Source organism: Ahaetulla prasina, chromosome 2, assembly GCF_028640845.1.
Source record: "Ahaetulla prasina isolate Xishuangbanna chromosome 2, ASM2864084v1, whole genome shotgun sequence".
In the NCBI taxonomy this organism is placed as follows: Eukaryota; Metazoa; Chordata; class Lepidosauria; order Squamata; family Colubridae; genus Ahaetulla; species Ahaetulla prasina.
This window is the reverse complement of record NC_080540.1, coordinates 300,559,337-300,586,766: the sequence shown is the minus strand read 5'-3', so window position 1 is coordinate 300,586,766 and position 27,430 is coordinate 300,559,337. Positions and strand designations below refer to the sequence as shown.

Below are 27,430 nucleotides of genomic sequence, written 5' to 3'. Positions count from 1 at the left end.
GAATAGAATAGAATAGAATAGAGAAAATATGGAATGGAATAGAGTAGAGTAGAGTAGAGTAGAATAGAATAGAATAGAATAGAATAGAATAGAATAGAATAGAATAGAATTAAGAATAGAATAGAATAGAATAGAATAGAATAGAATAGAATAGGAATAGAGCAGAACAGAACAGAATAGAATAGAATAGAATAGAATAGAATAGAATAGAGAAAATATGGAATAGAATAGAATAGAATAGAATAGAACAGAACAGAACAGAACAGAACAGAACAGAATAGAATTTAGAATAGAATAGAATAGAATAGAATAGAATAGAATAGAATAGAATAGAATAGAATAGAGAAAATATGGAATGGAATAGAATAGAATAGAATAGAACAGAACAGAACAGAACAGAACAGAACAGAACAGAACAGAACAGAATAGAATAGAATTAAGAATAGGATAGAATAGAATAGAACAGAACAGAGCTGGAAGGGACCGTGGAGGTTTTCCAGTCTCCACTTCCAACTCTGCTCAAGCAGGAGACCGTATACCAGGGGTCGGCAACCTTAAACACTCAAAGAACCATTTGAACCCATTTCTCACAGAAAAGAAAACACCGGGAGCCACAAAACTCTTCCCGTGCCTGACTATTTCCTGAACGGTCCCTAAACTAAACTAAACTAAAACTGAACGGTCCCAAAACTATGCAGTTGAATCAAACGTTCTGTTTTCTTCTGAAACTTTTCTTTTCTTGGATTTATCCATGGTTGGCCTACCGTGGTTGAAAAGCTCAATAAATCACGTGCCAGCTAGTGTCGCACACTGGCGGTTGTGACGCATAGTTCGAATGACAGGGAGCCGCAGCAGAGGGCTGAAAGAGCCACATGCGGCTCCAGACACCTGCTGACAGGTGTCTGTCCAGTCTTTTCTTTAAAAATTTGCACAGAGCAACCCTTCCAATTTCTGCCACTTCTTCTGGAAAAACAGGGTGGCCTGGACTTCCAAAATATTCCTTGCCCACTACTACACGTGAGCTCAGTGCTTAGCCTCAAAGACCAAATTCTAAGGCCACACCTGCAATACTGCCTCCAGTTTTGGTCGCCACATTACAAAAAAGATGTTGAGACTTTGGAAAAAGTGCAGAGAAGAGCAACTAAAATGATTGAAGGCCTGGAGATTAAAACCATATGAAGAACGGCTGCAGGATTTAGGTTTGGCTAGTCTAGAGAAAAGAAGAACTGGGGGTGATATGTCAGCAGCCTTCCAGTAGTTGAGTGGCTGCCACAAAGTAGATGGTGTCAACTTATTCTCCAAACCACCAGAAGGTAAGACAAGAAACAATGGATGGAAACTCATCAAAGAGAGAAGCAACCTGGACTTCAGGAGAAACTTCCTAACAGTGAGGACAATTAACCTGTGGAACAGCTTGCCACCAGAAGTAGTAGGTGCTCCATCACTAGAGGTTTTTAAGAAGAGACTGGACAGGCACTTGTCTGAAGTGGTATAGGGCAGTGGTGAAATCCAATTTTTTTTAACCACTGGTTCTGTGGGTGTGGCTTAGTGGGCATGGCAGAGGAAGGATACTGCAAAATCTCCATTCCCATCCCACCCTGGGGCCAGCCAGAGGTGGCATTTGCCGGTTCTCTGAACTACTCAACATTTCCGCTACCTGTTGTCCAGAACCTGTCAGAACCTGCTGGATTTTACCCCTGGTATAGGGTCCCTTGAATGAGCAGGGGGCTGGACTAGAAGACCTCCAAAGTCCCTTCCAGTTTCTATTCTATTCTATTCTACTCTACTCTACCCTACCCTACCCTACCCTACTCTATTCTATTCTATTCTACTCTACCCTACCCTACCCTATTTACTCTACTCTACCCTACCTTATCCTACTCTACTCTATTCTATTCTACTCTACTCTACTCTACTCTACTCTACTCTACTCTACTCTACCCTACCCTACCCTACCCTACCCTACCCTACCCTACCCTACCCTACCCTACCCTACCCTACCCTACCCTACCCTACCCTATTCTATTCTATTCTATTCTATTCTATTCTATTCTACTCTACTCTACCCTACCCTACCCTATTCTATTCTATTCTACCCTACCCTACCCTACCCTACCCTACCCTACCCTACCCTACCCTACCCTACCCTACCCTACCCTATTCTATTCTATTCTATTCTATTCTATTCTATTCTATTCTATTCTACAAGAATCTGAGCTACTAACAGGCCAAGCAAATTGGCGGGAGATAAGAGTCCCATGAATTCAAAGTGGGGGTGGGACGTAGATCTCTTGCAGGTGTGAAGGAACTCACGACTGATGATACCTTTGACCCCTCCTTCGGGTTCATCCTGGTCATCTGTACAGTATCTCTCCTCCTCACCCCCACTTAATCTATTTTACATCCCAGGAAACTAGAGAGGGTGTCTTCTCAGCCTCTTGGCCCACCCCCGTCTAAATAGTCTATTCAATTCCGTTATTCATCAACCGCCTGCGGCAGCCCTCCTCAATCCCTCGAGTTCTGGAGTCCCTGAACATGCTTAACCAACCCAACCACATTTTGCCCGTAGTTTTTAAAGTCTCCGCTTGGCTTCCCTCCCGCTCCAAAAGTGTGAGTTACACGCAGGGATTTTTCTTTCATTGATGTATGTTTCTGTCCGGATGTCTCGGAAGATTAACGAGCAGGAGGTTGGTCAATAGAAAGAGCGCAGAAGGGTGGGTTGGTGGGTGGGGTGGGGAGGCACGAGTGTTTCTTCCCATCCGAAAATCCAAAGCAAAACCCGCCTTGAATGATTGATGCCAAATAAGCGCCGCGCAAAACGCAACCCGCCAAACTGGAATGAATGCCCGTCCAGCAGGGCCCAGAGACTTCCAAAGTGCACGTTAAGAAGCAGAACGATAGCTTACCGTAACTTCAGTCCTGGAGGATTTACAAATCAAGCTTCTTTGGGGTGGGGTGGGGCGTAGATCTCTTGCAGGTGTGAAGGAACTCACGACTGATGATACCTTTGACCCCTCCTTGGGTTCATCCTGGTCATCTGTACAGTATCTCCTCCTCACCCCCACTTAATCTATTTTACATCCCAGGAAACTAGAGAGGGTGTCTTCTCAGCCTCTTGGCCCACCCCCGTCTAAATAGTCTATTCAATTCCGTTATTCATCAACCGCCTGCGGCAGCCCTCCTCAATCCCTCGAGTTCTGGAGTCCCTGAACATGCTTAACCAACCCAACCACATTTTGCCCGTAGTTTTTAAAGTCTCCGCTTGGCTTCCCTCCCGCTCCAAAAGTGTGAGTTACACGCAGGGATTTTTCTTTCATTGATGTATGTTTCTGTCCGGATGTCTCGGAAGATTAACGAGCAGGAGGTTGGTCAATAGAAAGAGCGCAGAAGGGTGGGTTGGTGGGTGGGGTGGGGAGGCACGAGTGTTTCTTCCCATCCGAAAATCCAAAGCAAAACCCGCCTTGAATGATTGATGCCAAATAAGCGCCGCGCAAAACGCAACCCGCCAAACTGGAATGAATGCCCGTCCAGCAGGGCCCAGAGACTTCCAAAGTGCACGTTAAGAAGCAGAACGATAGCTTACCGTAACTTCAGTCCTGGAGGATTTACAAATCAAGCTTCTTTGGGGTGGGGTGGGGGGGGCGAGGAATAAATGCATCGGGTACTTTTGGCTTTGATTCAGACGGTTCTCTCGACGTGCAGCTTGACTTTCGAAGCGCCGGTTTAATTAAAAGAACGGCCAAATGAGTTCCATCTCGTCAAGGAAGGCACTTTCTTATTTCTCCGCAAGACATCATCTGAAGCCAGGTCGGCTGAAAGGCTGTAAGGCAGGGATGTCAAACACAAGGCCCGTGGGCCGCGTTCGGCCCGCCGTGTCAGATCCAGTCTGCGGGGCTGTCTTGGAAAATGTAAGGTGCCAGCCCGCATCGCTTCAGCCCGGTCTACCCAGTGCAAAGAGGAAACATACCACCGGTTTGGGAAGTGGTGTTAAGCTGGCCACGCCCACCCAGTCAGCCACGCCCAGTGAGTGGCATCAAGCTGGCCACGCCCACCCGGCCCTCCGAGGTCAACCACAGCCCTGATGCGGCTCTCCATGAAATTGAGTTTGACACCCCTGCTGTAAGGCAAGGGATGATTGAGGACAACCGAGTTGGAGAGGGACCTTGGAGGTCTTCTAGTCCAGGGGTGTTGTGCTTCGCCCGCCCTCCTCTCCTCAGCCGGGCCCCTCCCATCTCCTGCTATCTGAGCCAGAGACTGATAGTGAAGAAGAATGGCCTGGCATGCCTTCAGCCCCCAGCCCTGGCACCATGCCCGGACAGACTGAACAAACAAACCTCCCTACAGCGTGTGAGCACGAAGCCAGCCACGTGCTAGAATTGCCGGCAGCAGATCAGGAGGACGGAAAGTCACAGTGGACGGATCCCCGCTTCCGGAGAATGGAGAGGCGACGTCAGCAAAAGGAAGGGAGGGGCAGGCCTGGATAAGTGCTGAGTCATGGAGCCACACCCCAGGGCCTATATAAAGGATCTGCTTTTTGGCATTCCTTGAGTCAGGCAAAGTCTCATCTGGTTGCTGAAGTCACACCTTGGATTCCTGCCTGCCCTGAGAAATCTGAAAGGAATTTGGCAAAGCTGTAGAGGCTTCGTGGCCACGCTTGATACAGACTTCCCAGACCCGGCTGTCAGAGGAGGAGTGGGACACGAGAAGGGGTCTCCAACCTTGGCATCTTTAAGACTTGTGGACTTCAACTCCCAGAATTCCTCAGCCAGCAAAGCTTTGCCAGCAAGCTTTGACAAAGCTTTGCTGGCTGAGGAATTCTGGGAGTTGAAGTCCACAAGTCTTAAAGATGCCAAGGTTGGAGACCCCTGTTCTAGTCCATCCCGCTGCACAACCAGGAGACCCTATACCATTTGAAACAGGTAGCTATCCAATCTCTGTCAGGGCTCCAAGTAATCAACCCATAGCAAGCAAAACTCCGAGGCAGGTAGATTCCTCAAAGAATAGCTTTATTGGATATACCATATGGGCACAGATCTGGTGAAAACCGACTCTGAAGGTTCCCGCGGTTTTCATCTAAAGTTTTTTCACTTTCTCAAAACAATCAGTCACGTGGTCCAATCACGGCGCCCTCTGGTTGCCTGGCGACATCATTCCTCTGACCAGGTGTGAGAATGACCTTGGTTCCCAAGAGAAAGTATTGTGTTTTGGCTACAAAGTCCCAGCTATCCCAGATCCCGTCCCCCCATCCCTCTGCTCCAGTGTGGCAACACTAAAGCTCCAAGATGGCTTCGGCTTCAGGGTTGACACCTCCGGTGATGGAGCACCCACAACTTCTGAAGACAAGCCGTTCCACTGCTTAACAGAACAAGAGAGTTTTCGGGTGCCGTTGTAACTTTGGTCTTAAATGAAGGATTGTCAGTCAAGGACTACCTGTATCTTGGAGAGTCCATCTCAAGGTGTCTCTTGGAGGCCAGTAAATGAGTCAGACAAAGGGAGATGAGAACCTTTCATAGCAGAAGACATAGACTGCCAGGAGCTCTCCACAGTTGGCATGGAGAACATCATGAATAACAGAGGTGGAAAGGACCTTGAAGGTCTTCTAGTCCAACCCCGCTGCTCAAGCAAGAGACCCTATACTATTTCAGACAAGTGGTAGTCCATTTACTTCTTAGAAGCCTCCAGTGATGGAGCACCCACAACTTCTGGTGGTAAGCTGTTCCACTGGTTAATCATTCTTTCAGGATGTTTCTCCTTAATTCCAGGTTGCTTCTCTCCCTGATTGGTTTCCATCCATGGGGATGCTGGCAAGTAGCAAACATTGACTCGTAGCTAATAACTTGGGACTCACCCATGCTTGGTCTTAGCCAAAGCTCAGAAAGAACCAGTTGCAGAGAGGATTTGAACCCAGGCCTCCTGAGTATAGACCAGAATTTAAACCCTGGATTGATTGATTGATTGATTGATTGATTGATTTATAATCGAATTTGTATACCGCCCTTCTCCCGAAGGACTCAGGGCGGTTAACAGCCAGTTTAAAAACACAATAAAATACAAGTTAAAAACACTATAAAATTAATATAATTTATGGCCAAGATACTAAAAACTAACAATAACAATATAACTAAAACCCCATTAAAACTACATTTTTAGGCTAGCCCTGCTCGATGGAATAAAAGAGTCTTCAGCTCACAACGGAAGGTCCGGAGTTCACGAAGCTCCGGAGGCAACTCATTACAGAGGGCAGGAGCCCCCACAGAGAAGGCCCTCCCCCTGGGGGTCGCCAGTCGACATTGTTTAACTGACGGTACCCTGAGGAGGCCCTCCCTGTGGGAGTGCACAGGTCGATGGGAGACTGTTGGTGGCAGTAGGCGGTCCCGTAAATAGCCCGGTCCTAAGCCATGGAGCGCTTTAAAGGTGGTAACCAACACCTTGAATTGCACCCGAAAGACCACCGGAAGCCAGTGCAGACCGCGCAGGAGAGGTGTCACATGGGAGCCACGAGGTGCTCCCTCTATCACCCGCGTGGCTGTATTCTGGACCAGTTGGAGCTTCCGGGTGCTCTTCAAGGGGAGCCTCATGTAGAGAGCATTGCAGTAGTCCAGGCGGGATGTAACGAGGGCATGGGTGACTGTGCAAAGGGAAACCTAGAAAGGGACGCAACTGGCGAATCAGGCGGACCTGATAAAAAGCCCCCCTGGCGACGGCTGTCAAATGATCTTCTAGAGACGGCCGTGCATCCAGGAGGACGTCTAAATTGTGAACCCTCTCCGTGGGGGCCAACGACTCGCCCCCAACAGTCAGCAATGGAGTAAGCAGGCTGTACCGGGAAGCCGGCATCCACAGCCACTCGGTCTTGGAGGGGTTGAGCCGAGGCCTGTTTCTCCCCATCCAGACTCATACGGCTTCCAGACACCGGGACATCACTTCGACGGCCTCGTTGGGGTGGTCTGGGGTGGAAATGTACAGCTGGGTGTCATCAGTGTACAGGTGACATCGCACCCCAAAACCACGGATGATCTCACCCAACAGCTTCATATAGATGTTGAACAGAAGAGGCGAAAGGACCGACCCCTGTGGCACCCCACATAAGAGGCGCCTCGGGGTCGATCTCTGCCCCCCTGCCAACACCGTCTGCGACCGGTCGGAGAGATAGGAGGAGAACCACCGATAAACGGTGCCCCCCATTCCCAGCCCCCTGAGCTGCCACAGCAAGATACCATGGTCGATGGTATCGAAAGCTGCTGAGAGATCTAATAGGACTAGGACAGAGGAACAACCTCTGTCCCGAGCCCTCCAGAGATCATTTACCAACGCGACCAAGGCTGTCTCTGTGCTGTAACCGGGCCGGAAGCCGAACTGGAACGGGTCATCCAGGTACTGGGGGAACTGTTGTGCGACCATGCTGTCAACAACCTTCGCCACAAAATGAAGGTTGGAGACAGGATGATAATTTGCTAAAATGGCTGGATCCAGGGAAGGCTTCTTGAGGAGGGACCTCACCACCGCCTCTTTCAGGGCGGCAGAAGACACTCTCCGTCAAAGAAGCATTAACGATTCCCTGAAGCCAGCCTCGTGTAACCTCCCAGGTGGCCAGTACCAGCCAGGAGGGACAGGGGTCCAGTAAACATGTGGTTGCATTCAGCCTCCCCAGAATCCTGTCCATGTCCTCAGGAGCCACAGTATCGAACTCATCCCAGATGGAAACATCAAGACCAGCTTCCGCCATCCTGCCTGACCCTACCCAATCTGCGTCCAAACCTTCCCGAATCTGAGCGATTTTATCTTGCAGATACTGTACAAACTCCTCAGCTCGCCCTTGTAAGGGGTCCTCCAACGCCCTCTGATTTGCTGTTTCTCCACAAGATATCCATCCACTGGCCATCTTTCATGGCTCTCTAATACACTGTCCCATTCAAACAATCTTGGGGACCCCCAGCACCATTATGAGTTGAACCTTTTCTGTTGTTTATTTGAATTAATGTGGCTTTTTATAGGTGACTTTGTAAAGTCAGGGTGGGAACCTTGATAGTGCAGTCAAAATGCTAGGGTCCTTGGTGCTCTCTGAGCTTGGTTGTTTTCTTGCAGACGTTTCATGACCCAAGTAGGTAACATCATCAGTGTTATAAGGGAGGAGGGTTTGCCCTCTATTGATCTACGAGTGTTAGTAGGAATGTTCTTTGTGGTTCTTCGATTGGGCTGCAATTTACCATTAGCTTGTTTGTTTGATTTGATTGGCTATTGTTTACTTTTTTTCATTGTTGATTGAGCATAGTTAATCTCTGCTATCTGCATATTGCGTTATCTGGCCAGGAGGTGTTTTGGTCTTTTTATTTCTTTTTCTCTTAGCTTTTTGATTGTCTCTTTTGAATGGTATGTAAATGTTGTTTATCTCTACGTGCCTGTTGATGGCTGACTTGTCAGTGCCAGGCTTTCAGCAATCCTCCGGTGGTTTTGGAGCTCTGCCTAGTTTTTTATATGCGTCATCTGTTTTGGTTGGTGATGAGGCTGTGTGGATGTCCATCCATGTGGCCGCGGATCGTATTGGAGGCAGCTGGCCCATTTTATTCAAGCATTTCAATCCAACGTTGGAAAACTTAAACATTTAAATGTTGGAACGTGTGCAGCCCGTAAGATTTAACCGTCATGCCTAGCCTGTCAGAGGTTACCACAAACCAGATCGTAGTTGATAGAATCCTGGGGGTGGGAGGGACCTTGGAGGTCTTCTAGTCCAGGGGTCACCAACTGGTGGTCCGTGGACCACCGGTGGTCCATGAGAAAATTTTGGTGGTCCCCGGAAAAATTATTTACATTTTTAATATTGCACTAAATCAGGGGTCTTCAAACCCTGGGACCGGATACGTGCAATAAATGTTTGTGTTGCTGCAGAGAGTCTTCCCCCTTTGGGGTCTTTTTGTGTGGGTCGGGGGGGGGGAAGAAATTCTGACTTGGGGTCTGCTTCAGCCTCCTGGTGTGGGGCTTTGGGCGAAGGCTGGAGGGAAGTGTTGCTGGTGGTGAAGAGCCGGAGGACCTTATTCCAGTGGGACTGCATCATGGCCTGGAACTGGCTGACCATCTCAGCCCGCTGAGCCTCCAGGCGCCGGTACCTGGCCTTGCACTCCCGCAGGTCTTCCCTCTGCTTGGAAAGCCTATGCTCCTAGTCCTCAGTGAGGTGCTTCTGCTGAGCCTCCTTCTCGGTCAGATCCAATTTGAACTGAGCTGTTTTGCCAACTCTTTCTCATGGTGGCTGCTTAGCTCCAACAACTGCTTCCTGTTAGGACCCTAAGGAGCCTGGGCAGGGAGGGGAGGAGTGGGTAGGAGAGGAGGGGCGAGTAGAGGCCAGCGAGGCACCCCTCGACGCGACTGACATCGAGTTGGCCACACCCACCCAGTCACATGACCACCTAGCCCCACCCACCCAGCCAATCATTAGGCAGATCATAGTAGTGGTCCACGAGATTTAAAATTATGAATTTAGTGGTCCCTGAAGGTCCGAAAGGTTGGGGACCCCTGTTCTAGTCCAACCCTCTACCGTCCAACCTTTTGTGAGGTCCTCTTCTATTTATCATACGAAGATCCTCAAGGAAATGTCACTGCTATCCTATCAGAGTCAGTTCCTCTCCACCTGGCTCAAAACCAGTAACTGGGAGAGGGACCTTGGAGTCCTAGTGGACGATCACTTAAATATCAGCCAGCCGTGTGCGGGCAGCAGCCAAAAATGCTAATACAATCCTGGGTTGCTATTTTTTTTGTTGTTTACATTTATACCCCACCCTTCTCCGAAGACTCAGGGCGGCTTACAATGTATAAGGCAATAGTCTCATTCTATTTGTATATTTTTTACAAAGTCAACTTATTGCCCCCCCAACAATCTGGGTCCTCATTTTACCTACCTTATAAAGGATGGAAGGCTGAGTCAACCTTGGGCCGGGCTTGAACCTGCAGTAATTCATAATTCTATGCCTCTATAAACAGAGGCATAGAATCAAAATCACGCGAAGTATTAATACCGCTTTATCAATTCTTAATAAGGCCACACCTGGAACGCTGCATCCAGTTTTGGTCGCCACACTACAAAAAAGATGTTGAGACTTTGGGAAAAAGTGCAGAGAAGAGCAACTAAGACAATTAAAGGCCTGGAGACTAAAACATATGAAGAATGGTTGCAGGAATTGGGGTTGGCCGGTCTAGAGAAAAGAAGGACTAAGGGTGACACGATAGCAATTTTCCAATATTTAAGGGGCTGCCACAAAGAGGAGGGGGTCAAATTATTCTTCAAAGCACCAGAAGGCAGGAGAAGAAACAACGGATGGAAACTCTTCAAAGGGAGAAGCAACCTGGAATTAAGGAGAAACTTCCTAATGGCGAGGACAATTAACCTTTGGAACAGCTTGCCACCAGAAGTTGTGAGTGCTTCATCATTGGAGGTTTTTAAGAAGAGACTGGACAGCCACCTGTCTGAAATGGTATAGGGTCTCCTGCTTGAGCAGGGGGCTGGACTAGAAGACCTCCAAGGTCCCTTCCAGCTTTATTCTATTCTGTTCTGTTCTGTTCTTATCTTCTTAAGAATGGAAGCCAAGATATGGTGCTAAGAGCCATTATAATTCCACCAACACCTACAAACCCTGCAGGAAGGGAGGTCGGAGGCCTGGATTAAAAAAAAAGAAACAAATAGCAGTGGAGTAACCAGAGATAGTTGAAATCCTATGCAGGTACTCCTCAGCTTATGACCGCAACAGACCCCCAAATCACTGGTTGCCAAGCAAGACAGTTGCTAAGCGAGTTTTGCCCCATTTCACCACCTTGTTTGCCACCGTTATTAAGCGAATCCCTTGCAGTTGTTAAGTTAGACACCCGGTCGTTAAGCGAATCCCGCTTCCTCCTTGACTTTGCTTGTCAGAAGCTCTCAAAACGGGATGACGTGACTCCCGGGGCAGTGCGACCGTCATAAATACGAGTCAGATGCCAAGCGTCTGAATTTTGATTGCGGGGGTTTGGGGTGCTGTCACGGTCGTAAGTGTGAAAAACGGTCCTAAATCACTTTTTTCCATGCCGTTGCGACTTTGAATCATTGCAAGTCAAAACTGAAATCATCTAAACGAATCGTTGCAAATCAAAAACGACATGTATTTTTGTAAAGGATTTAAAAGTACGGGAGAAATACAAAGCAATTGGCTGCCGGAACCAAGAAGCAATTCACGTTCCAGGCATTAAATCACTCCAAAGTTGTTGTTTTTTGTTTGTTTTTTTAACATTCGGCCTCCAATTTCAGCCATAAACCATTTTATTTCCTCGGGCGCACATGCCGAATTATTTTTTTATTTATTTATTTGATTTTTATACCGCCCTTCTCCCGAAGGACTCAGGGCGGTGTACAGGCAACAATAAAATACAGACACTACAGTATACAATTTAAAATGCAAGTTAAAAAACTTATTATAATTAGCCTAGAACTTTAAAAATTTATAAAAACCAAAACCCCATTTAAAATTAGTAAAAAATTTAAAATCGATAAAATTTATGTAATTTAAAATTTAAAATTTAAGCCAGCCCCGCGCGAATGAAAAGATGTGTCTTCAGTTTGCGGCAGAAGGTCCGAAGGTCAGGTATTTGGCGTAAGCCCGGGGGAAGTTCGGTCCAAAGTGTGGGAGCCCCCACAGAGAAGGACCTTCCCCTGGGGGCCGCCAGCCGACATTGCTTGGCGGACGGCACCCTGAGGAGTCCCTCTCTGTGAGAGCGTACGGGTCGGTGGGAGGCATACGGTAACAGCAGGCGGTCCCGTAAGTACCCAGGCCCTAAGCCATGGAGCGCTTTAAAGGTCGTAACCAACACCTTAAAGTGCACTCGAAAGGCCACAGGTAGCCAGTGCAGTCTGCGCAGGAGCGGTGTTACGTGGGAGCTCTGGCTCCCTCTATCACCAGCGCAGCTGCATTCTGGACTAACTGAAGCCTCGAGTGCACTTCAAGGGGAGCCCCATGTAGAGAGCATTACAATAATCCAGCGAGAGGTAGCAGCGCGTGAGTGACTGTGCACAAGGCATCCCGATCAAGGAAGGCGCAACTGCGAACCAGGCGAACCTGGTGGAAGGCCCTCCTGGCGGCCGTCAATTGACCTCCAACCGACAGCCGTCCACCCAGGAGGCCACCTAAGTTGCGCACCCTATCCTTTGGGGCCAATAACTCGCCTCCAACAGTCAGCTGCGGCTGCAGCTGACTGAATCGGGATGCCGGCATCCACAGCCACTCCGTCTTGGGGGGATTAAGCTTGAGCCTGTTTCTCCCCCTCCAGGCCCGCTCGGCTTCCAAACACCCGGACAGGACCTCAACAACTTCATTGGGGTGGCCCGGGGTGGAAAAGTACAGCTGAGTATCATCAGCGTACTGCTGATATCTCACCCCGAAGCCACTGATGATCTCACCCAGCGGCTTCATATAGATGTTGAACAGAAGGCGAGAGAATCGACCCCTGCGGCACCCCACAAGTGAGGCACCTCGCGGTCGACCTCTGCCCCCCTGTCAACACCGTCTGCGGCCGGTCGGAGAGATAGGAGGAGAACCACCGATACACGGTGCCTCCCACTCCCAATCCCCCCAACCGGCGCAGCAAGATACCATGGTCGATGGTATCAAAAGCCGCTGAGAGATCTAATAGGACCAGGGCAGAGGAATAACCCCTGTCCCTGGCCCTCCAGAGATCATCCACCAATGCGACCAAAGCTGTCTCCGTGCTGTATCCGGGTCGGAAGCCGGACTGGAACGGGTCTAGATAGACGGATTCATCCAGGTACTGGGGTAGCTGTCGCGCCACAGCACTCTCTACAACCTTCGCAACAAAGCGAAGGTTGGAGACTGGATGGTAATTACCCAAAATAGCTGGGTCCAAAGAGGGCTTAAAATTAAAAGCAGGAAGTCCACCCTTGCTAATCTCCGATGCCGGATTAGGTAAACCCTTGGTGGAAATGCCATCCACCTTTTCAGAGACCCAAAGCTGTGGGTTTGGTTTTGATTATTTTGATTATTATATACTTTATTCATTAAACATGAAACTCAGTCAACTGAACATTCAAAAAGGCATCACAAATACCATTGACTGGTGCTAATGGTTGATACGGGTTGCTGCCAGCCTCCTAGGTATCAACCAAGGACCTTCTTAAAATATATGATGTTCCAAGTAGCTCAGTTTTTTGCAGTTCTGCTGGTGTTATTGCCGGAAGCTGCAATTTGTTGATGTATCTTATAAAATTCTTGGAAATGGTACCAAGTGCCCCGATGACAATGGGTATCGACATGTTTCATCCATAGCTGTGTAGTTTCGATGGCCAGGTTGCGATATTACATGATTTTTTCCAGTTCTTTTTCTCTGGCATCTCCTGGTACCGCAATATCAATAAACTGTATGCTTCATTATTTACTTTATTCATTAAACATGAAACTCGGTCAACTGAGCATTAAAAAAGGCATCACAAATATCACTGACTGGTGCTAATGGTTGATACCGGTTGCTGCCAGCGCCCTAGGTATCAACCAAGTACCTTCTTAAGATGTACGATGTTCCAAATATTATTTTTCATTATTCCAAGTACTATTACTATTAGCGTTAGTATTTGTAGACATTTACGGCAGAAGAATAAATTGTGAGACTGTAAATGAAGAGATATCGCTAAACAGGACGATCGAATAAAACCTCACCCTGCCTTTGAAAGAAATCTGCATCTATCTATCTATCTATCTTTCCTGCTGGAGCGTTTATGAGGCCAATAAATCTCATTAATTTTCTTTCTTTTTTTTTTTTCCTTTTCCCTTCCAGGAGTAGGACTCTTATTGACTCCTACAGATATGAGTCGGGGGCTTGAAGCCAGGGGTGAAATGTAAAATTTGTTACTACCACTTCTGTGAAGCTTGGGTTGGTGGGATGGTGGGGTTGTAAAAAAATGCTTTTAAAAGCCTGTGATGATCAGGCAACTCAGCTGAGATCGCCAGAAGAAGAAGAAAGAGCTTTTAAAGGCTTCTGATGATTCCAGCTGAGTTGCCTGATCACCAGAACCTTTTAAAAACATTTTTTTCTACAACCTCTTCGGCCTCTTCAGCTAGGATCGCCAGAGGAGCCTTTTAAAAGCTTTTTTTTTTTACAACCTCTTCAGCTGAAGACCAGGGGTCTCCAACCTTGGCAACTTTAAGCCAACTTCAACTCCCAATACCACCTCTGCTTCCAATGCTGTTATTCTATATTCTGTATGCAGGCAGAATCGTCCATTTGCGTACCATGCTGGTGACAATGCTAAACACGCGGTGGCTTAGTGGCTAAGACGCTGAGCTTGTCGAGCGAAAGGTCGGCAGTTCAGCGGTTCGAATCCCTAGCGCCGCGTAATGGGGTGAGCTCCCGTTCCTTGTCCCAGCTTCTGCCAATCTAGCAGTTCGAAAGCAGGTAAAAAAATGCTAGTAGAAAATAGGGACCACCTTTGGTGGGAACAGTGTTCCGTGCGCCTTTGGTGTTGAATCATGCCGGCCACATGACCACGGAAACGTCTTTGGACAGCGCTGGCTCTTCGGCTTTGAAACGGAGATAAGCACCGCCCCCTAGAGTCGGGAACGACTAGCACATATGTGCGAGGGGAACCTTTGCCTTTTTACTACTCCATCTTCCTTTTACATCAAAGGGGGACTTTTTGGGGGGGCCACCGTATTTGGTTTCCTGTGATCTTCCAAGGAGAGCACAAAATCTGATGAGCGGATTCAGCGTTCACAATTACCGACAACACCAATATCACTTTGCAATCCCTGGCTTTGGATGCAAACGAAGCTTCATTCCTCCAGCAGGGCAAATGGGCAGTTTTTCCTTTAAACTTTTGGAATAAATGTGGGGGGAAAAATCCCCTGACTTTTGTGCCATTAAAAAAGGACTCTGCCTCGAGGCGAAAGGCTTTGCGACGACACCTGACAAGCCACGACAAAACTCTTCTATCAGGGGATTAACAACTAAATAATAGCCCAAAGGAACATTTTCCCCTATCTGATAAAACTGCCTTGCGTTCTTGCATAGAGAGGTGCCTCGGTGTCAAATAAACCAATTTCCAATGTTGGCTCTTTTAAATAATCTTTCCTGTATTTGCTGCTCCTGTTATCTCCCCAAATCTTTTAATTTTCCCTGATAGCCGCAATGCTGTAAAACTCAGATAAAACTTAGTGTAGAATGTTTCTCCAGGGTGATTTGTTCCTCCAGATGCAGACATGGCTGGATTTTTTTAAACTGGTGGTGGTTCTTCTTCTTCTTCTTCTTCTTCTTCTTCTTCTTCTTCTTCTTCTTCTTCTTCTTCTTCTTCTTCTTCTTCTTCTTCTTCTTCTTCTTCTTCTTCTTCTTCTTCTCCTCCTCCTCCTCCTCCTCCTCCTCCTCCTCCTCCTCCTCCTCCTCCTCCTCCTCCTCCTTCTCCCTTCTCCCTCTCCCTCCTCTTCTCCTCCTCCTCCTCCTCCTCCGCCGCCACCACCTCCTCCTCTTCTTTTCTTCTTCTTCTTCTTCTCCTCCTCCTCCTCCTCCTCCTCTCTCCTCTCCTCCTCCTTCTTCTCCTTCTCCTCCTCCTCCCCTCCTCCTCCTCCGCCACCACCACCTCCTCTTCTTCTTCTTCTTCTTCTTCTTCTTCTTCTTCTTCTTCTTCTTCTTCTTCTTCTTCTTCTTCTTCTTCTTCTTCTTCTTCTTCTTCTTCTCCTCCTCCTCCTCCTCCTCCTCTCCTCCTCCTCCTCCTCCTCCTCCTCCTCCTCCTCCTCCTCTCCTCCTCCTCCTCCTCCTCCTCCTCCTCCTCCTCCTCCTCCTCCTCCGCCACCACCACCTCTTCTTCTTCTTCTTCTCCTCATCTTCTTCTCCTCCTCCTCTTCTTCTCCTGCTCCTCCTCCTTCTCCTCCTCTCCTTCTTCTCCTCCTCCTCTCCTTCTCCTTCTCCTCCTCCTCTTCTTCTCCTCCTCCTCCTCTTCTTCTCCTCCTCCTCCTCTCCTTCTCCTCCTCCTCTTCTTCTCCTTCTCCTTCTCCTCCTTCTTCTCCTTCTCCTCCTCCTCCTCCTCCTCCACTACTTCTTCTTCTTCCTCCTCCTCCTTCTTTTTACCACAATTTTAACATTTACCCTCCTTCGCCCCCCTCCCCCTTCCCAACCCCCTCCCCTCCCAGACTTCCCAGAGCAAATACAGGGTATAGCATTTAACAATCACAAGCAAAAATACGCTAATTATTCATGAACTCCCATCCCTCCCCTAGAACCGTAACTCCCTTATTTCATATAAAAGAAAAAAGAAAAATACCGTATACAAATACAATTGTTAAAGCACCTGAATTTTTGATCACGTAACTGTGGGGGAGGGTTGCAACTGTCGTACTTCACTTTTTGGGGTACCGTAATGAACTTTGGTCATTAAACAAATGATTGTAAGTCAAGGATTACCTGTACCTTGCAGCATCCATCTCGAGGTGGCTCTTGGGGGCCCGTCAAATGGTTAAATGGTCCCAATGAAGGAGAATATTTGTAGCTCAGGGTTGAAATGAAGGTTCATCGGTGCTCTCTGAGCTTGATGGTTTTCTGAGGGACGTTTCATGACCCAACTAGGTTATACCATCAGTGCTAGAAGGGAGTGGGGGTTCATCTCTGTTTATACACAAGCGGCTTGGCTAGAAAAGAGTCTTTGTAGCACCGAGTTGAACTGTGGGGTCCTTGGGCCTCTCTGAGCTTGCTTGTTTTCTTGCAGACGTTTCAATACCCAACTAGGTAACATCATCAGTGCTAGGAAGGAGGGGTGCTTGCTCTCAGTTTATATCCTGGTGACTTGTCTGTGTGGGTGGAGGCGGCCTTAGATATTCTTTGTTTGGTCTATTTATACTGATGGCTCTTTGGCAGTTTCCTGACTGGGGGATTAATTTATTTGATTGTTGGTCTGAAGTTAACCTTAGAAGCTAGGTTCAGTGTTAACCAAGGTCAACTTCAGACTAACAATCCAGTAAGCAACCTTGGAGGTCTTCTAATCGAACCCCTTGCTCAAGTAGGAGACCCTTGACAGAATGACCGAGTGGGAAGGGACCTTGGAGGTCTTCTAGTCCACCCCCCTGCTCAGGCAGGCGATCCTATATCATTTCAGCCAAGTTTAAACGCCTCCAGTGATGGAACAACCACAACCTCTGAAGGCAGATTGTTCCACTGGTTAACTCTTCTCGCTGTCAGAAAATCTCTCCTGAGTTCTAGGTTAAGAACAGGTTGCCACCAGAAATTGTGGCTGCTCCACCACTGGAGGCTTTTAAGAAGAGACTGGACATTCACTTCTCTGAGATGGTCGAAGTTCTCCTGCTTGAGCAGGGGGTCAGACTAGAAGACCTCCAAGATCCCTTCCAGCTCCTATTCTACTCTACTCCTTTTCTACTCTACTCTACTCTACTCTACTCTACTCTACTCCTATTCTTTTCTACTCTACTCTACTCTTTTCTACTCTACTCTACTCCTTTTCTACTCTACTCTACTCTACTCTTTTCTAGTCTAGTCTAGTCTAGTCTACTCCTATTCTATTCTATTCTATTCTTTTCTACTCTACTCTACTCTACTCTATTCTATTCTAGGTTGCTTCTCTCCTTGATCAGTTTCCACCCATTGCTTCTTGTCCTGCCTTCTGGTGCTTTGGAGAATAGTTTGACCCCCTTCTTCCTTGTGGCAGCCCCTTAAATATTGGAAGACTGCTCTCATGTCACACTTAGTCCTTCTTTTCATTAAACTCGACATCCCCAATTCAAGCAACTTCATACCTTTTAGCCTCCAGTCCCCTCATCCTCTTAGTTGCTCTTCTCTGCACCCTTTCCAGAGTCTCAACCTCTTTTTTAAAAACAAACAAACAAACAAAAACCTCTGGTGACCAAAACTGGATGCAGAATTCCAAGTGTGGCCTTGCCAAGGCATTCTCAACATTTACTAACAGTATTTGTGACGGCATGTTTTTCCCTAACCCATTTTAATTAGATCTGGAGGTCGTGGGAAGGGACCTTGGAGGTCTTCTAGTCCCACCCTTGCTCAAGCAGGAGACCCTTGACAGAATGACAGAATAACAGAGTTGCAAGGGACCTTGGAGGTCTTCTAGTCCACCCCCCCCTTACTCAAGCAGGACACCTCATACCATTCCAGACAAGTGGCTGTCCAGTGTCTTCCTAAAAACCTCCAGTGATGGAGCACCCGCAACGTCTGGTGGCAAGCAGTTCCGCTGGCTAATTCTTCTCACTGTCAGGAAAACGCGATAACATTCACGCATTCTCCTCTCTTCTCCAGATACGAGACTTCTCTCCTTGACCTGGTGGCTGCCATGAGCCCGAGCCGGCAAGAAGATCACCACGGCTTTCCCAGAGGGATCCAGCCCCAGAGCAGAACCTGCGGGAACCCCCGCTGGGATTGGAGATCCCCCAGAGCCAAGAACGGGCTGGACGATTTGGAAGAGAGCCGGATATTGGAGGAAATCTTTTTCATTTGAGGGTCTTGGGGGTGGGTGGGGGTCTCCGAGGACTTTTTTAATCCCTTCCTCTTTTCTCGTCTGGGTGTGTTGACGTGTTCAGGATCTTTTAAATTATTTGTCTGACCGACGATTGTCTCCCCTCCCCCCTCCCCCTTAGAGAACCGGACACGGTAGCTCCCCTCCCCCACCTCTGAATCATGATAGAGACGAACTGCATGGAGTGTTAGTGGAAACTTTCCAGGGGATTTTTCTCTTCCGGGATTTCATTGCTGAAGGGGGCGGAAAAGTCAAAGGATGGGTGTCTCCTTATTGAGTTTTGATTTTTTTATTTTTTTATTTTTTTTTAGTGGTGGAAACCGTTTTCCAGGGCTTAGTCTCTCTCTCTCTCCTTCCCTCCCTCTCCCTCTTTTCTCCGTTCCTTCCTCCTTCCCTCCCTCTTTCTCTCTTCTTGTCCCCTCCTTTTCTCTCTCTCTCTGTCTCCCTCTATCTCTTCCTCTCCTTCCTTCCTCCTTTCCTCCCTCCCGTCCTCTCCCTCGCCCTCTTTCTTCCTCTCCCCTCCCTCCTACCCCGCTCTCCTTCCTTCTCTCTCCCACTCCTCTTTCCCTCTCCCTCCAACTCTCTCCCTTTTTTCTTCTCTCTCTCCTTTTCCCTCTCCTCTCCTCTCCCTCCTTCCTCTCCTTTTCCCTCTCCTCCCTCTCCCCTCCCTCTGGCTCCCTTTCCCTCTCCCTCTCCCTCTCCTCCCTCCCTCTCCCTCGCTTTCTCTATCACGTACCCAAGGCCATTCCAGCAGTATAATTTTCCATTAGCAAAGCAAGCTGTTGGAATGGAAAGCGCGGTGCTTTTCCCAAAATACATTCCCGGGAATTACGAACCATTTCCCTTTGTCTTTTTAGGCAGGTAGCTTTAAAAGTTGCTCTCTGCGCTTCAATGACTTTCTTCCCAGTTAAATGACCCTTTGATAGAAGACGCCTCTTTAAAGAAAATAAATAAATCCAGGGTGCATTGGATGCAGTGTGTCTGAAATACCATTCTCCCCTTCATTTTATTTGCTTACTCTCTTAAGCAGAACGGAGCTCCATCTCCATCGGAGCTGCTCCGGTTCGCGGTCGAGAGAGACAAAGCACCGGACTTGTAGGGCGAAATTAATTCACTCCGTGTTTTCTGAGTCTAAAAGGCTTCCTTCACTTCTGCAACCTCTTGCCTTGATGTTGTAAATAAAGACGAATCAGTAATTATTTCCACTCACCCCTGGTAATGCATGTTTCGCCTTCTGACTTTAATTATTCATGCTGTAGCTGTTCTAGTTGGTTTTCGAAGGAGCTTTCCCCTCGTTGCTGCTCCGTTACTTAAAGAAAGATGTAAAATTGGTTGTGTGTTTTTTTAAAAAAGGAAACAATTGTAGATTCCAGAATCGGCAGTCGTTCTCCGCTCAATGCAATTCTATCAGGATATATCAGATAGGTCAGTTTTAAAATCTGATAAATAAATAAATACATGTCAGAACGGTAGCCAGTGGCATGAGGAACAACAGGGAAATCCATCTCTTGTGTAGCATGAAGGCAACACAAAACTGTTGCATCACACCTGTTTTGGGGGCCTGCTAGAGAAGGAAGCAGCCATTGTGGAATCCACCCTCAGCTCTCTTAAGATCCCTTTCGTCCTCTGAATTTCCCTTCTCCCTCTGGACCAACCCTTGAGGTGGACCGGGAGATGTTCTGATGAAGATGCTGGTGGCAGCAATCGGTCCATCCTTCATTGGTTTAGACCAGGAGTGTCCAACCTTAACTTCAATTCCCAGAATGCATAGCTGCCTGGAGAATTCTGGGAGCTGAAGTCCACAAGTCTTAAAAGTTGCCAAGATTGGACAACTGTGAGTTTAGACCTGTGGTTCTCAACCTGTGGTGCACGGAGCCCTGTGAGGGGCTGTGATATCCTCACAGGGGGTCTGCAAAGGCTTGAAGAAATGTTATGATTTAAATATTAAGTCTTGGGGGGTATTTCAAGGGGTTCCCTGGTGAAGAAAAGAGACCACTGGTTTAGACCATTGAAATGGAGACGTTCTTGGTTTCTCGGAACACACTGCTATTCTCCAGGCATGAGATCCCGAGGTTCTTTCTCGTGTGTGAGATTGTGGGAAGACAAGTTTAATCATCATTAAATCCTAGACTTCTTCCCCAGCATTAGAGACTATAGGTTAAAATAGGAAAAAGGCTGAAATTTGGACTCTCTTGCTGGCTTTGGACTGGACTCAACGTAAGTCCAGCTAAGACTGTCCAGCTAATTTCAAATGGTCTAGCTAGCTCAACCTTGGTCCTGTAGCCCTTGGAAAAGTGGACCCAACGAGATATTCTAAAACAAGGTTGGGGGGCTCTTGTGCAGCCCACTGGAATTGCCCTCCTGCTCTACAGTAGATCTTGAATAGACTCTCTTTTCACTTATAGAAATGTTGCTCTCTTTTCATTTACATAAATCTGCGAAATAAATAAATACGTGTCGGAATGGTAGCCAGTGGCATGAAGAACAATGGAGATCCGTCTCTTGTGTAGCCTGAAGATAACACAAAATTTGTTGTGTTGCATCTGTTTTGGGGACCTGCTAGAGAAGGAAGCAGGCCTTGTGGGGTCCACCCTCCGATCTCTTAAGATCCCTTTCGTCCTCTTGAATTTCCCTTCTCCCTCTGGCCTGTTCCAGTCCTCCCAAAGAACCAACCTTTGAGGTGGGCCTGAAGACATTCTGGTGAAGATGCTTGTGATGGCAACAGGTCCATCCTTCATTGAACCTTGACAGCTAGACTTCAACTCCCAGAATTCATAGCTTACTGAGGAATGTAAGTCCTCACTCCCATCTTTCTGCCATTTAATCACAGGGGTTGCAAAAGTGATCAGTATACAGGCAACCTACAGCCTCGATTGAACCCAAAACTCCCATGGCCAAGTGAGACAGTTGTTATGTGAGTTTTGTCCTATTTTACGACCTTTCTTGCCACCGTCGTTAAGTGAACCACTGCAGATGCTAAGTTAGGATCCCGGTTGTAAAGCGAATCTGGCCTCCCGAATGGACTTCGCTCGTCAGAAGGTCGCCAAAGGGGATCATGTGACCCCGGGACATCGTCACCGTCATAAATATGAGTTGCCAAGGGGCAAATTTTGATCACGTGACCCTGGGGATGTGGCAATGGTCATAAGTGAGGGGAAAAAACCAAAGTCACTTTTTTCAGTGCCGTTGTAACTTCAAACGGTCACTAAATGAACTGTTGTAAATTGAAGATTACCTGAATATCTCAGCGATTCTATCTCTGCTTGTAATGTGCTACCTCCGATGCGAAATTGTCCTTCCGCTCTGCGGTTTTATCCCTCCCCACCCGCTCTTTTCAAACTTTGAAAAGATGTGTCAGGGTTCCAGCTAACACACCCAACGGAATCAAAACTCCAAGATGGACAGATTCTTCAAAGTATAGATTTATTAGGCATGTCATATTGGCACATCTGAGGAAAACCTGAAGGATCCGAGGTTTTCCCCACCCAAATCAAACCCCCAAAGTTCTTCCCCTCAGCTCACACATCGGTCACATGGTCAATTCAGGTCGCAGTCACCATCCTGGCTGGCTTTGGTCCACGCCTCTCCCAACACCTGGTAGAACGTCCTTGGCTCCCACAGAAAAGAATGTTGTTTTGGCTACACATCCCCAGCTATCTCTTATCTCCCCTCTTATGTTCTCACAGCTCTAACCAGCCTGGCTGTGTCAGCCCTGAAGATGCTCCCCAAATAACTCCAACCTAAAAATGGCTTCAGGGCTGACAAGATGTTTTCGAATTTTCCTTCCGCCACACTTATCCCAGCGTGATTGTTCACCTCCAGTTCTTTTTTAAAAATGTTTTTTATTGTTTTAATGTGATACACAATCTGACAAACACACAACATATAACTATTTCCTATTTCCTATTTCTAAACAGCGTTTCTTAGTGGTCTTCTTTCGCTTTTATACATTTCCCCCCCATATCACATTTGTTATTTTATTTTCTTTCTTATCCCCTTTTCTTTATTTACATTAAGGTAAAGGTAAAGGTTCCCCTCGCACATATGTGCTAGTCGTTGCCGACTCTAGGGGGCGGTGCTCATCTCCGTTTCAAAGCCGAAGAGCCAGCGCTATCCGAAGACGTCTCCGTGGTCACGTGGCCGGCATGACTCAACGCCAAAGGCGCATGTAACACTGTTCCCTTCCCACCAAAGATGGTCCCTATTTTCGACCTTTCTTGCCACCGTCGTTAAGTGAACCACTGCAGATGCTAAGTTAGGATCCCGGTTGTAAAGCGAATCTGGCCTCCCGAATGGACTTCGCTCGTCAGAAGGTCGCCAAAGGGGATCATGTGACCCCGGGACATCGTCACCGTCATAAATATGAGTTGCCAAGGGGCAAATTTTGATCACGTGACCCTGGGGATGTGGCAATGGTCATAAGTGAGGGGAAAAAACCAAAGTCACTTTTTTCAGTGCCGTTGTAACTTCAAACGGTCACTAAATGAACTGTTGTAAATTGAAGATTACCTGAATATCTCAGCGATTCTATCTCTGCTTGTAATGTGCTACCTCCGATGCGAAATTGTCCTTCCGCTCTGCGGTTTTATCCCTCCCCACCCGCTCTTTTCAAACTTTGAAAAGATGTGTCAGGGTTCCAGCTAACACACCCAACGGAATCAAAACTCCAAGATGGACAGATTCTTCAAAGTATAGATTTATTAGGCATGTCATATTGGCACATCTGAGGAAAACCTGAAGGATCCGAGGTTTTCCCCACCCAAATCAAACCCCCAAAGTTCTTCCCCTCAGCTCACACATCGGTCACATGGTCAATTCAGGTCGCAGTCACCATCCTGGCTGGCTTTGGTCCACGCCTCTCCCAACACCTGGTAGAACGTCCTTGGCTCCCACAGAAAAGAATGTTGTTTTGGCTACACATCCCCAGCTATCTCTTATCTCCCCTCTTATGTTCTCACAGCTCTAACCAGCCTGGCTGTGTCAGCCCTGAAGATGCTCCCCAAATAACTCCAACCTAAAAATGGCTTCAGGGCTGACAAGATGTTTTCGAATTTTCCTTCCGCCACACTTATCCCAGCGTGATTGTTCACCTCCAGTTCTTTTTTAAAAATGTTTTTTATTGTTTTAATGTGATACACAATCTGACAAACACACAACATATAACTATTTCCTATTTCCTATTTCTAAACAGCGTTTCTTAGTGGTCTTCTTTCGCTTTTATACATTTCCCCCCCATATCACATTTGTTATTTTATTTTCTTTCTTATCCCCTTTTCTTTATTTACATTAAGGTAAAGGTAAAGGTTCCCCTCGCACATATGTGCTAGTCGTTGCCGACTCTAGGGGGCGGTGCTCATCTCCGTTTCAAAGCCGAAGAGCCAGCGCTATCCGAAGACGTCTCCGTGGTCACGTGGCCGGCATGACTCAACGCCAAAGGCGCATGTAACACTGTTCCCTTCCCACCAAAGATGGTCCCTATTTTTCATCTTGCATTTTTTTACGTGCTTTCGAACTGCTAGGTTGGCAGAAGCTGGGACAAGTCACAGGAGCTCACGCCATTACGTGGGAGCACTAGGGATTCAAAGCGTTGAACTGCCGACCTTTCGATTGACAAACACAGCGTCTTAGCCATTAAGCCACCTCATCCCTCTTTATATACATTAAATGCATACAGTGCAGAGAAGAGCAGCATATAGTGCAGATTAAGTGCAGAGAAGAGCAACAAAGATGATTAGGGGACTAGAGGCTAAAACATATGAAGAACGGTTGCAGGAACTCAGTATGTCTAGTTTGATGAAAAAGAAGGACTAGGGGAGACATGATAGCTGTGTTCCAATATCTCAGGGGCTGCCACAAAGAAGAGGGAGTCGGGCTGTTCTCCAAAGCACCCAAGGGTAGAACAAGAAGCAATGGGTGGAAACTAATCAAGGAGAGAAGCAACTTAGAACTAAGGAGAAATTTCCTGACAGTTAGAACAATTAATCAGTGGAACGACTTGCCTGCAGAAGTTGCGAATGCTCCAACACTGGAAATTTTTAAGAAAATGTTGGATAACCATCTGACTGAGATGGTGTAGGGTTTCCTGCCTGGGCAGGGGGTTGGACTAGAAGACCTCCGAGGTCCCTTCCAACTCTGTTGTTATATTATATTATATTAAATTATCTAATACTAATAGCTTTACTTTTCTAGATTCTTATATATTTATTATTTACATATTGTATGTTTCTAATACATTCTGTACATTCTAATTTCTCCCCTTTATTTTTTTCCTTTATTTCTAGTCTCAAGCCATTCATACCATCAATTCCAGATTATATAATAATCTGTCTCTCCTTTCTCTTTCATTTCTTTTGTTAACTTGTCCATTTCGGCACATTCTAAAACTTTCCCTATCACTTCTTCATCTGTTGGGATCTTTTCCTGTTTCCAATTTTGTGCATATGTTACTCATGCAGCTGTTATAATGTATAAAATCAGATATTTTATTTCACCTCCGGTTCTTAATCCAGACCATGCCAGGGTTCCAAGTAATATAAGGTAAAAGTAAAGGTTCCCCTTGCACATACGTGCTAGTTGTTCCTGACTCTAGGGGGCAGTACTCATCTCCGTTTCAAAACCGAAGAGCCAGCGCTGTCCGAAGACGTCTCCGTGGTCATATGGCTGGCATGATTCAATGCCAAAGGTGCACGGAATGCTGTTACCTTCCCACCAAAGATGGTCCCTATTTTTCTACTTGCATTTTTTACGTGCTTTCGAAACTGCTAGGTTGGCAGAAGCTGGGATAAGTAATGGGAGCTCACCCCGTTACACAGCAGCACTAGGGATTCGAACCGCTGAACTGCCGACCTTTTGATCGATAAGCTCAGCATCCTAGCCCCTGAGCCATCGCATCCCCCTCCAAGTAACATACCCAATAGCAAACCAAACTCCAAGGCAGGAAGCTTCCTCAAAGAAGTTTTATTGGATACATCATATTGGCACAGTTCTGGTGAAAACCAACTCTGAAGGTTCCTGTGGTTTTCACCTAATTAAAAGTTTTCCCTCAACTCCAGGCAGTCACATGTTCCAATCAGGTCGCTGTCTGGTTGCCTGGCGACATCACTCCTCCTCTCTCTGACCAGGTGTGAAAACTGTCCTTGGTTCCCAAGAGAAAGTAGTTTGTTTTGGCTACTAAACCCCAGCAATATCTAATTCCCCCTCCCAATCCCTCAGATCCAGTGTGGCAACAATGAAACTCCAAGATGGCTTTGGTCAGGTCAGCTTCAGGGTTGACACACCAATACCTCACGTCTTTTAATATCGAACCCAGGCATTTTCAATAAAGTTCTTGATAAAACGGGTCGGATCAATGCTGCCCATTTCACCATCCGACACCCTTTGCGGTCATCAATGACTTTGGAAAGGACAGCGGTCAACTTCCTCTCTTTCTTCTGTTTTTATTCCGGGGTGGGGGGGATAATTAAAATGCAAAAATACAAAAGAATTTTTTTAAAAAAAAGAAAGCACAACAATCTTTCTTTTTTAATGCAGGCAACACAAAATTGTTGCATTACATTCCTGTTTTGGGGATTTGCTAGAGAAGGAACCAGCCATTATGGAATCCACCCTCAGATCTCTTAAGATCCCTTTCGTCCTTCACTTTCAACTTGAATGCTTTAAAAAACAAGAATCCATCTGTAGGTGAAGCTCAGCTTTAACCTCCCCCCACCCATACACAATATCCTACCCAGTGGTGGGATTCAGCCAGTTCGCACCTGTTCGGGAGAACTGGTTGTTAATTTTCTGAGCAGCTGGGAGAACCGGTTGGTGGAAGAAATCTTATTTTGTTTTGTTTTTTCCACTTTACAGGGCTAATCCTGTAAGGAAGGCAGGAAGGAAACATTCTGGTGGTGTTTCTAGCCTCATCTTTATTGCCCTGCTTACAGAAACTGCCTCTCTGGTTAACCCTTGTTACATTGTAACAGCCAAGGCTAAGCACCCATCGACGTGAGTGACGTTGAGTTGGCCACGCCCATACGGTCACATGACCACTGAGCCACGTCCACCTAGCTGGTCATTAGGGCAGAGAACCGGTGGTTAAATTATTTGAATCCCACCATTGATCCTACCACACCGTTGGGGTCGACAGCTTCAAAAGGTTATGCCTGAGCTGAGCCCCCCAAAAAATCCCGTTTTAATTATGCAAAGTTGAAGAAGTCGGGAAGATGGTTGACGCCTGGCTTTATCGAAGTGTGGCCGTGACAAATGACGGATGTCCACATAAGCATCTGCCACAGCGCATATATTAAGAGCATCAATACTGACCCTCGTCTCCTTGTCCATCTGCATCACTTCCGCACAATCTTAAGTGTCATAGTTTGGATGCCGGTTGCTGATTGCTGAACCCAACTTGAAACAAAGGAGAAACTTCCTGACAATTGGAATAATTTATCCATGGGATGCCTTGCCTCCTGAGGTTGTGGGTGCTCCAACACAAGAAGATACTGTCAGAAATGGTATAGGGTTTCCTGCTTGAGCAGGGGGTTGGATTAGATGATCTCCAAGGTCCCTTCTAACTGTATTGTACTGTTATTTAATCCTGGCTTGTCTCCAGAGGTTGTGGGTGCTCCCAACACTGCAGGTTTTTAAGAAGTGACTGGACAGTCATTTTATTTATTTATTTATTTATTTATTTATTTATTTGCATTTATATCCTGCCCTTCTCCGAAGACTCAGGGCGGCTTACACTATGTCAAGCAATAGTCTTCATCCATTTGTATATTATATACAAAGTCAACTTTTATTGCCCCCAACAATCTGGGTCCTCATTTTACCTACCTTATAAAGGATGGAAGGCTGAGTCAACCTTGGGCCTGGTGAGACTTGAACCTGCAATATTGCAGGCAGCTGCTGTTAATAACAGGCTGCATTAGCCTGTTGAGCCACCAGAGGCCCTGT

At 47.0% G+C, this 27,430-nt stretch overlaps 1 protein-coding gene across 2 annotated transcripts in view; it reads left to right on the top strand.

The window, feature by feature from the left end:
• The window catches only part of KIAA1328 (KIAA1328 ortholog), a 239,458-nt gene extending 219,635 nt beyond the window's left edge, over positions 1 to 19,823 (top strand). For both annotated transcript variants that reach the window (XM_058171940.1, XM_058171941.1), the window contains exon 11: positions 18,277 to 19,823. In XM_058171940.1, coding sequence (XP_058027923.1) covers positions 18,277 to 18,475 — 199 coding nt within the window. In that variant the 3' untranslated portion in view covers positions 18,476 to 19,823. The remainder of the gene's footprint in view (positions 1 to 18,276) is intronic.
• Positions 19,824 to 27,430: the final 7,607 nt, after the last annotated feature.